General features: G+C 39.6%; 1 protein-coding gene across 1 annotated transcript in view; it reads left to right on the top strand.

Annotated features, from left to right (window-relative positions):
* Positions 1 to 10,256, top strand: part of MYLK4 (myosin light chain kinase family, member 4) — a 25,462-nt gene extending 15,206 nt beyond the window's left edge. Inside the window, exons 5-12 of the mRNA XM_010000966.1 lie at positions 2,348 to 2,453; positions 3,282 to 3,375; positions 4,413 to 4,522; positions 5,699 to 5,840; positions 8,225 to 8,295; positions 9,039 to 9,167; positions 9,681 to 9,833; positions 10,169 to 10,256. Coding sequence (XP_009999268.1) covers positions 2,348 to 2,453; positions 3,282 to 3,375; positions 4,413 to 4,522; positions 5,699 to 5,840; positions 8,225 to 8,295; positions 9,039 to 9,167; positions 9,681 to 9,833; positions 10,169 to 10,256 — 893 coding nt within the window. The remainder of the gene's footprint in view (positions 1 to 2,347; positions 2,454 to 3,281; positions 3,376 to 4,412; positions 4,523 to 5,698; positions 5,841 to 8,224; positions 8,296 to 9,038; positions 9,168 to 9,680; positions 9,834 to 10,168) is intronic.
* The last annotated feature ends 995 nt before the right edge of the window (positions 10,257 to 11,251 follow it).

Raw genomic sequence — 11,251 nt, forward strand, 5'->3', positions numbered from 1 at the left:
CTTTCCCTCCTCTTTTAACAACAGAGCTGAAACTCCTAAGTATAGAGTGGTGGGAGAAATTATATCATGTGTGACAAAATTGGTTGACCTGTGGAAGTGCTGAGAACATGTGTTAGTACAGAATCTGCAATGCTCTGGATGTAGCCTGCAAAACCAGCTTGCTCATACTCGTACCACTGCAATCTGAAGTGAGAACAACTGCAGTCTGCACAAGAAAGGAATGCAGATTTTTTGTGTGGAAGCCTGACTGATGTTATTGAACAGTCAGATAAATGCTGCCAAGGCACTGAACTCTGAAGCAGTGCTTACTAGGGTGAAGCAGAGGTTTCTAATATTAGAATAAGAATTTCAGTGCCTATCCCTGTGTATGAAATGATGGGACATGAGAGGATGGCTTGAAGGATTTGAGATATGTGTGTGTGTGTGCATTCCTAGGACTCAGAATGAATTTCTTTGCTTTGGGAATGGGGGGAGAGGGAAGAGAGAAACATTCATTCAATGTTTGTGCTAGATTTTTGTAGCAGAAAATGGGAGATAGTGTATTAAAACTATATACTCCATAACCTGTCCTGAGCTCTGGCAGATAGTTAGGGATGACACTGAGGTTAGAGTGGGGTCTCTCTTGGGGCATCTTTGATCTGTAGTGGCAGATCGTTCTTGAATAGGAAGAAATGTCCCCTGGTATTCAGGAAAAGAAAAACAGAGGGTCTATCACTGGGAAAATCTTGAAGGCTAAAACTTAGGCATAGTGTTAAAGAGGTATTCTGATATCTTTTAAAGAACACTTCCTTGCCCAAAGTTTGGTCACTTTCGGGAGCTGAGCTTTCAGAAATATATTTTATTCTCACATGCTAGGGCCCTTGGAGTTCATGTTATTATAGTAAATGTCTGCTTTTAGAGGCTTTCTTGGCATTTTGTGGGTCTCAGGAACAAGTAAAGGCTCATACTTAAGGCCATGCAATTCAGACTCTGCAGCATCCCAAGTAGGTGGCAAACTTCCAGAAGCTCCAGCTTTTCACAATTTCTTGACCATGAACTAACTTCCTGACCATGTAAGTTATTAGCACTGTCAAAAAAAAAATAAAAAATCTAGGTACACAGCTGGTGTCCTGGAAAAATGGACATTCACTGTGAATGCAGACAATCTACTGCAACATTAATGACCAAAGTGTTTCTGCCAGCTACATGCTGTCACAGGGCTTTTTTTGTTTGTGTTTTTAATCATTTTCACTGGAGTAATGAACAGTTTTAAAATTGCTCAACAAGCCTCACAAAAAAGGGAGCTGGCATTCCAAACCAAAGAGCTCATGTTGAACCACTGGGGCTGTAGCCCTCCCAACCAGTTGAAGAAGTATTTGTCACCTTGGTCAGCCAAAGGTCACTCTCAGGAATATCAATCAAATGCAAAACAACGTGGGTATGAAATCGTAGTCGCAACACCCTGCAAAAAATCCAAAGGGAAATTAGGCATGCAGGGCTGGTCTCCAGCAGGAATTCTGACAACAGGATGGCAGACTGCTCCAGCATGTGGAGATCTGGACAATAACACCAGAGGCCTGCATTTATGCCGAAACTCCATAGCTGCTGCAGTGTGATGTTGGGAACCCATTCCTTCTCTGTGCCCCCTTTACGTCTGATCTTTTTTTAAGAACAGAAATTCTTCAGAGGAGCACATGACAGTTGCCACATGTCCTACCAGACTGGGTCCTGAGCCATGCTGGAAATTGCAGGTGCTGCCTGCCAGGGTGAAACTCCTTCACATGCACGAGCTCTGAATGTGATCTTTGAAAGTCCTGACCACAAGGTGGAGAGTGACAAGTTGTGTCAGTCAGTAGAAAAGGGGATTACTTCACTATGAACAGAAAAAGCTGGGAAATAGCCTCTTTTAGCTGGGCGTAGATGAGAGCTCAGTTTCTCTTCCTACCCTGCTGGAGAGTTACAGTACATACTCGCTTATTAACAATCCCTGAGGTAAAAAAGAAGAAAAAGATCAACCAAATTCCTTTCAAATGAATTGCTAAGGCCCTCTGTGGCTATGAAACTACATTGGTTTAGTTCAGTGGTCTTCAGTTTGCCTCTTTCTACTGTTACGCAGAAGATCCTAACTTAATAAATAAAGCAGTCCTTGTCATAGTAGTGTAGTTCTCCAACCACACCCTGTTTTCTGAGCCAGAGCTCCTGGAATAAAACCCTTCCTAAATAACAGAGAAAGACCTGTCTATAAAGCTTACAGTAGGTGTATTCAGTTCTTAAATGAGCTTATCTGGGGAAGAGAGGAACTAAAACAGGAGCTAAAAAAGCACTGCATGTGACTGCTCATGCTATCTGTCTGTTTTGTCTTTTGTAGATAACACTCCTACTCCACCAGCACCATTTGATCACCGGATTGTCTCAGCCAAAAGGGTGGAGATCAGCAATTACTATAATGTCAATGAGAATGAAATCCTGGGAGGGTAAGTCAAATGAAACCAATCAACATGGAAAACAAGGCACAAAATTAGTCAAGCACCCTGGAGGTGAATGGAAGCCACATGCCTCACTAGACCTGAAGTCAAGGAAGTCTAACAGTGTTTTAGATAGGGGTGACAACAGGAGACTAATTTTACTGTGTGAGTGAATTTTGGCTCCAAGTCTGGCACCAGCAGACTTGGCTTGTATTTGGTATTGTTCTGGGTCAGACAGCTGCCCTCAGGCTTTATGACAGGGCTGCTAGGATGCTGTAATACTTTACATCACGCTGCAGCCAGCAGGACATAGAGACATGTTGTAGACTGCTTTCTGTTGGTGGGTTCCATCCCTGAAAACACATGCATATTTTCAGATAGATCAGCAGGCTAATCTGATAGGTGACCTTACTTGATCTCTCATGCTGACATTGTTTAGGAGAGAGCGATATTGCCATTTTTGATGGCAACGTGGTCTTGAGTAAGGCTTTGTTTCATCATGAAAACTCTCCCTTTGGAGGAGAATGATGAGATTGAGAGGGGCAGATTGTGCATATAAGTGAGTTGTTATCCTCACAGTTTGTTGACTTTCCCAGGATTAGTCACTGCATGTTATGAGGTGAGTATAGTGAATCATACAAGTGGGATAATATCAGCTAGAACAGTGTGTGATTTTGGTGTGCCTAAATGAGTAGCAGCAAATCTAATCTGCACAAGAAAAGAGCATCAATAGAGAAATTGAAATGGAACCCAGTAGGAAGAGGACAATTACCTAGTTTACATTCAGGACTGACACCAGTACCACTGGATGATTTTCTTTTCTCCTTTTTTCCTTAGAGGGAGATTTGGTCAAGTGCACCAATGTGAAGAGAAAGCAACAGGTCTCAAGCTAGCAGCCAAAATTATAAAAGCCAAAGGTCCTAAACAGAAGGTTGGTAGAGTGTGATATTAGTCTTTTGCTCCCCAATGGATCCCACAGTGTTCTTCAGCTACACAACAAACTATGATCAAGTGGCTGAAAATTCTTCATGCTCAAAGGACCATTGGCTCTAGTTCCTTCTTCTCCAGATCTTCTAGTAACTCATCAAAATCCTCTTTTTGGATTTTATCTCTCTCTTTTTTTTTTTTCTTTAGATCTTCTTTTTTTCAACGATGTTCTCAACTCTTTGTGTTTCTTTTTGCCAAGCACACCGTAGCCTTTGCTGCAATGACTTGATTTCACTGTGAGGGGTGTTGATAAGAGGCATGATTTGTGCTTCTCACATCACCACAAATACAGATGAGAAGAATTAGTCTGCTCCGTTTTGCAAACCCCATGGCCATCTGGGGCTTGCTTTCACAGGAAAGACATGCAGAGTGTCCCTTGTGTGACAGCAATATTGTTAATGACATTCAAGGGTGGGATTTGTCTCAGCTAACTGGGGTTGCTAAGGTGTAGCTGTGGCCAAGCTGATCACCAATTATCTTCTGATAGTCAATGAAGACAGACTGGCACCATCAGAGAATGGTTCAGCCCATCCTAAACTGCACACTTAAAATAGTTGGGCTGAATGGAGGGACCAGACTCTCTCCCCTGACTGCAAAGGGAGGTTTTGAGAACTGTCCTGGTCTTCTCATACACAGCTTGATTTAGTATACCTACAGCTGGTTGAACCAGGTCCTTTTCAGCTTCTCTCTTTTCTTTGCAACCCTATGAACCCACTACTTGTCTGTGTGGACACTCTGCTTCCTTTACCCTGCAAGTAGCTTATTACTAAAGTAGTTCCTCACTTGAGGTGTGAGTTCAGTCTGGTAGCTCCTATTAGCCTTGACATCTACCACTGCAGGAGCAATCAAAGGAAACCTTGGGTTTGGTTGCCGTGAATGAAAACATGAAGATAATGTAGATGTTTAGTTCAAACTATGTCCTGTTTCATGTAGCTTTCTTACAAAATAGGCTTCTGAAAAAATACGCATGACTCTTTACAGGATGAAGTAAAGAATGAAATCAATATAATGAACCAGCTAAATCATGTGAATCTCATCCAGCTGTATGATGCCTTTGAATCAAGAAATAACATTGTCCTTGTCATGGAATAGTAAGTGTGTTATTTTCTTTCCCTTTCGGTCTTTACTACTTCTGCTAGAATTGTCCATTTATTTCTTACTTTCTCTTGAAATTAGAAATAAAGCATTGTCACAGTGTAACTGGGGCAAGCATCTTACAGGTGGAATGAGCATATGAAAGATATTCTCAGGAACAACAACAAAAAAGGCATTTTGGAGAAAAGTTTTCCTGTGCAGCCATTTATGCATTTTTCCAGTAATGTGCCAAATTCCTGGTGTTGTAAAGCCACTTCTCCATTTGAAGATAGAGCTGTATTGTGTATCTTCACGTTCATTTCAAGTTTTAATTTGTGTCAGCTAAGAAACAGACATCTCAGAATATCTCCAGTTCTGGGAAGCAAATGAGAAGATATCTTGTACTGAAGAGGAGACAACTTTACGTGTTGTGCCTAATCCTTATACTAAGGTTAATCCTTATACTGGGAGGCTGAATGGACAAACCTGTTTTTTTGTGCTGGTTTATCACATTAATTAGGCACGAAATAACTGCCTGTCAAGTTAAACAGATGTTGTCTTGAGAAAGCCAAAATAGGCATAACTGAAAAATTGAAAGGCATGGAATGAAGTTCAAAGTCCTGTAAGCTTGGCTATTCTGGACGTTCTCAAATAGTCATCCAGACTTGGTATACAAGATTAACATAATACTAAAGGTAAATGTCTGGGTAGCTATGAATGGGTAAGCTGGAGTCATTCTGAAATGTGATGAGAAATTAAGAAGTAATTTTTGTTGACTTCACATAGTTTCAAGTTGAAATTTTGGATTCTGTAGCTCTTAAACTCTGAGGGAGGAGACCGCAGTTCTAAATTCAGATTGTTCAGCACACTGTCTTACTTTTCCACATGACTTCATTCATTTCACTAGTACAATGCGAAGGCTCAAAACAGCATCAGGTTCAAATTTCAAGACTTTCATACCCATCAGTGGAGGGGAGGCTGGACTTTCAGACTTTGAAGAAGTTCAGGCCACTGTGCATCAGAACCCAGTTCTTGAAAAGTTGAAATTGGAGTGCAAGCTCATATTGTAGATGCACCTTACTGAACTTGATTGTGAACAATTAAAATATCCAGTTGGATACATTCTATGTTACTCTAATTGCATGGGATTTGATTTGGACTTCGTCAAAACTTTGTTGTCTTTCTCTCATCAGTGTAGAAGGAGGAGAGTTATTTGAACGAATTATCGATGAAAACTACAACTTGACAGAGATGGATACTATCTTATTCATCAAACAGATCTGTGAGGGAATTCAGTACATGCACCAAATGTACATTCTTCATTTGGATCTCAAGGTAAATAATTGAGATGTATGTTTTATGCCGTGACGGCTGTGGAAATTCTTATTTTTAATGGTAGGCCATACACCTTAGCAGATTCCCATGGCAGAAACAACAAAGGGCTTATTCTGCTTTCCTTAGACCAATGTGTATTTACTTTAACCACTCTGAGATCAGCTAAATTTACTACCAGGGTTAAGTAAATTAGATGAGAACCGTGGTCATACATCATCAAGCCTCACAGCGCTTGCATTTTCCACAAACTGACTTTACAGAAATCCAGCAGCTGACTACAAATGCCTTGGGTTTTTTTTTTTCTCTTTGATTTGGATCTCAAGATATTGTGCAAATATATTATTCAGGTCAGCTGCACAAGATCTGTTTCATGCATAAGGCACAGGATGGGAATTATACCCATTTTTTTACCAAGCAGAAACTGAGGCATAAATGAGTGGAACTAAATTCGTGGGTCATTCAGGATAAGTGGAGACCCTGCACATCTTTCTGAGGACTACACTACACTGTCATTGTCATGAAAAGGCATCAATAGATAGCCATCTTAAGGGAAAATTCATTAAAATGAACTTGCTAAAATAGAAGAAATAAAAATAGACAATATCTGATGTAACAAATACAACATGTCTGTTTTGGGTTAGACAATAGCTACTAGTGCAGCTGAAAGCCCAGAGAAGAACAGCAGATTCTCTACCATGTGCTCGCTTAGTTATCTGATCTATTAAACTTCATACACAAAAAGTTTCCTCATTTCTTTTTAAAAACAAATCCACTGACTGCACATTCTTACCTCTGTTGGGCTGCTAATGGTTAGCTGTCACCCCTTAGGAAGCATTTGTTGCAAAGGTATTTTTCATTCCACTGTACATTGGAGCTGGCTCTTTCTCCTTTAATCCAATATTTTATTCACATAATAGACTTGTTTCTTACCTCTGTTTAGTGCAGGAATAAAATGGGATGATGCCTTTAGTTTTATGACTGACTCTAAAGCTTCCTACTGATCCTCAGCTTTGCAACAAAGCAAAAAGAAAAAGTGCACATGATGGTTTTCTCTTTGGTGAGATTTTTATCACGGCTGCTGTTTTTGGCTTATAATAATGCAGTTAATGTAGTACACCTTTAATATTGTTAGCATACATATTGCAGTGGTTTTGCAAATGAGCAGTTGCTTGTTGGGACCTGCTTCAGTTGCTAATCAATGACCAGGGTCACTTTCCACTTTCTTTATAAACATCCAGTTACCTGGAAACCCATCAAGCAGAAGTTTGCACAGTTCTTTAGGACACATTAATTATGTTCTTGGAGATGACACAGTTTCAACATGAGGTCAAGGTGCTGACAAAAGTTACATATACAGTCCAAGAAATTCTTCCCAGAGACCTCTTTTCATGTGCTTGCCAGCTATAGCTTCTCCCTTCTATTTTGCTTGTTCATAGGTTGCTGTCAGTAACGGATGAGTTTGGGAAAGAAAGCTTGAATCAGTAAGAAAATAATCCTGACCATAATCATCCAGGACCTCAGAAACTATGGACAGATGGTGTTTAAAAGTCCTATGGTGTTTGAAAGTCCTACATGTAAAATGAATTAGTAATGGTGGCAAAGGTTAACTAATGTTTTAAGTGTTGAGGACTGTTTTGTTTCAAAGAGGACTCAATGAGCAACAAGACAGAGTAGCTATAAAACTGCTGGCAGTGAATATGAGACTCTCTTTTAGGTATTTACATTTCAAAGACAATTGGCCAAATTCTGTTCTCAGTCCCTTCTGTATGAATTTGGAGTAATTCTAGGAAGTTAATGGATTGCTGCCATGGAAGTGAAGAACAGCATTTGGCCCTATGAAAATCCAGGGGGATTAAACCTGTGAATCCTACTTCTTGCTAAAATATCTGAGGAAAGCATGAAGTTGATATGACTAACTTAATTATCAGTGTTCAGTCAGACAATTGCTGCCAGAACATTAATGAACTCAGAAACCTAAAGCTGCAAGATAAACTTCAAAGCTCAATACATTTTAACATTATTATTTTTAAAAAATTAGTGTCAGCTTATTAAGGTCTGTAAAATCACGGTGCCTGCATCCTGAAACCCCTCTTTGGAAGTCTGCATTCTCTGTCCCACTCCTCTTCATGAGTTCTTTGTCTGAACTGCTGCCTTATCTCAAATTGAAAAGCCAAGGAGAAGGAAAAGCAGTTGCAAAGCACAGAACACGACCCCAACTGCTGTGTGATAGCAGGGGGATGTTCCCATCTGGTGAAGGAGGAGAGCAAAAGGTGCTTGTGAGATGTTTGCGTGGTTTTTCATGTTTTTTTCTCCCTACAGTTTGCTAAAAACCCAGTTTAGCTTACTTGCATCTCATTACATTGTTTTTTGATTTCTTGTGGCAGCCTGAGAATATCCTGTGTGTGAACCGTGCAACAAATAAAATAAAAATTATTGATTTTGGATTGGCAAGAAGGTACGTGCATTTATTCTTGCTAATTATAAATTAATTAGGAAACAGTGAAAAAAAGTATTGCATCTCTACAGTGACATATCTGATACACAGTGGTCTCCTACTGAGAAATTTGATGTGTCTCTTTAAACCAGGGATATATTTTAATATGGAATCGGAGCTGAATAAAAAAAAAATAAATATTTATTTTGAAGCCTTTATTTTCAGCTAGAATGCTTAGGGAGAGCTGATTCTGCCTAAGATTGCACCTAAGTCTCTTGGAACACCTAAAATGGACAAACACACTGGTATGTCTTGTCTGATCTCTTGTCTGCAATGTTAGGAGATTCTTCAAAAGAAAGCGCAAGAGACCACCAGGGGCTGTTACAATATATCCCAAGCTGTATCACTTTCTAGTTTAATTAGGTACCATAACTTCAGTGAAGGATTTACTGGGTAAAAATTCCATGCCTGTGATATGGAGAAGTCCCAAAAGAATGATAACAGCTGCTCTGAGGAGTCATTGAAATCTGAATATCTTCCTTTGTATAACAGTTGTGTTTTGCCTTAAAGTATGACATAAAGCTTGCAAACATTTTCATTCTATATATAGGTATATTTCTTTTTACTTTATGCCTCTGTCTGTCCTTGTTTTCCTGCTGGATTTCCCATATGCTTCTGAAATCCCCCTAAGTGCTAGACAGCTTATGGTGCTACTTTAATTAGAGCTGTAACTGATGTCCTCTGTTAATCTTTCCGTTTCCTAGGTATAAACCCAGGGAAAAACTTCGAGTTAACTTTGGGACTCCAGAATTTCTTGCTCCTGAAGTTGTGAATTATGACTTTGTCTCCTTTTCTACAGACATGTGGAGTGTAGGAGTCATTACTTTTATGCTGTAAGTAGGATTCAGTATCTCCTTTGTAAGCTGTTTCTAGTTTGAACTATGTCAGTCATCCAGATGTGTTGTTATACTGGAAGATTGACAAAATCTGTACCAAAAATAGAAAATGTAGGCTACTTTCCAAAATCCATATTCAGTAATCTTTCCTCTTTCCCAGTCACCATGAGCTTTTCTTCTTTGTGTCATTTCACATCTCTCATTACTGTTTGAACATCACAATTCCAGAATAATGTACACTTCCTGGTAAGTTCCCAGTGGATATGTGCAAGGGTGGTGAGAGTTCTCAAAAATACAACCCACCATGAAGGACAGTAATGCTTGGTTTGTTAGGGAAGAAGGGTGATTATTTAAATATGTAAATAGAAGAGAGAATGAGAATGGTCTGGAGACTTTCTTAGACAATAATATAAGATAGGCCATAATAATAATAACCATAGGTAATGCATTGGAGATCATATACAGGATGGGGAAAGACAGGAGGATTGAGCATATTTCTTTTTACTTTAGCCTCAGTGGATTGTCTCCATTTTTGGGGGATGACGACAACGAGACCCTCAACAATATCCTGTCCTGTAGCTGGGATTTTGAAGATGAGGAATTTCGAGATGTTTCTGATCAGGCCAAAGATTTCATCTCAAAGCTTCTCATCAAGGAAAAATGGTATATAATCCTTGAATCTTAGAAATGTGTGTTCCATGCTGTTATGTCACTTATACTGCTTCACTGGAGAACTATCATGACAAAGTGTTCTATGTCTGCATAAAATATTATGAGAATGCCATTTCATTGTTGTTGCTCATGATGTCCATAAAATGATCTGAAGTCATCTGAGTGTCTTTTTGCTGTGAAACCAGACTTTATGGATTAGCTGCCATTTGGCTAATGTCCTGAAATGACAGCATTGCATGATGGCAGAACACATGACCTGTAGGAAATGCTTGTTGAATTGTAAAATTCTAGGAAAAACACTTAATCGCATTCTGGTTTTCCTTTAGCTGGAGAATAAGTGCAACTGCTGCCTTAAAACACCCATGGTTGACAGACCACAGGCTCCACTGCAGACTCCAGGTCCCTAAGTGTTAATATCCTTGTGCATTGTGGATCTGCTGTTGCCTTCTTTTGTTGCCACATCAGTATTGGCTTTGTTTTTGAGTCCTCCTTGCTGCTGTGTTTGTTGTCACTGTGAGCCACCTCTGTCCCTTTGTTTTTATTTAGCTGTTATAACTCATGCTCACACTTGCTCATCAGATCTTGCATGTCTGGGAAGAAATATATGGTCATGCCATCTCTATATGTTGAGAAGTGGATGCATTTCTTGGCAAAATGAGACTGTTTGCAAAACAAGCACTGAATTACCATAGGAAAAGAGTTTTCCAGCTGTGGATGGTTCAGCTTCCAGCCTTGAAAACCCATTCAGGCTCTCTCTGGAGTTCCCCATGAGTGCTATTAGATTTCATCCTATCTCTTCCCAAGGGATACCTTTCCCAGCAGAGACTCTGCCACTGCACATCTTTGTACTTAAGCACCTTCCTGCCCTTCGAGGCTAGCCAGCTTAGTGGTCAGTATGAAAGAAGCAGTTGTCTGTTCACACAAACAATTCCACTGGGCTGAGTTGGAGGATCAACTTTTTTAAAATCAAGATTTTAAATTGTTTTGAATATTCCTCTGTTAAGTAGTCAGTGAGTTTGAGAGATTCACACTGTTAATGAGATTGCTGCTGGCTGAAGCTAAGTGAGTCCACTCTGTGGTTCAGTGGTTCCTGAGGGGATAATTTTAAGCAGGTTTCAGAATATTTTCAGCATTTGTAGTGCATATTCACTTCCTCCTGTGCAGGCAAAGCACATTTATATTAAATAAAATGAGTACTGCATTGCCTGGGATGTCAAGGTGTCTTTTGAACTACAGCCATAATTAAGAGTTAAGAGTCCATAGTATTAAATAATAAAATAATTTTATAAAGGTACAAGCAAAGATTATAAGAAAGCAGTAGTAGCTCTGCTGATGAGATGATGTAGGTTCTGGGCAGGATGTGTCCTGGAAGCCTTGTCCTTGTGAAATGTTCCTGTTAATAATGTAAG

Source organism: Chaetura pelagica, unplaced genomic scaffold (assembly GCF_000747805.2).
Source record: "Chaetura pelagica isolate M959 unplaced genomic scaffold, ChaPel_1.0 scaffold104, whole genome shotgun sequence".
NCBI classification, from domain to species: Eukaryota; Metazoa; Chordata; class Aves; order Apodiformes; family Apodidae; genus Chaetura; species Chaetura pelagica.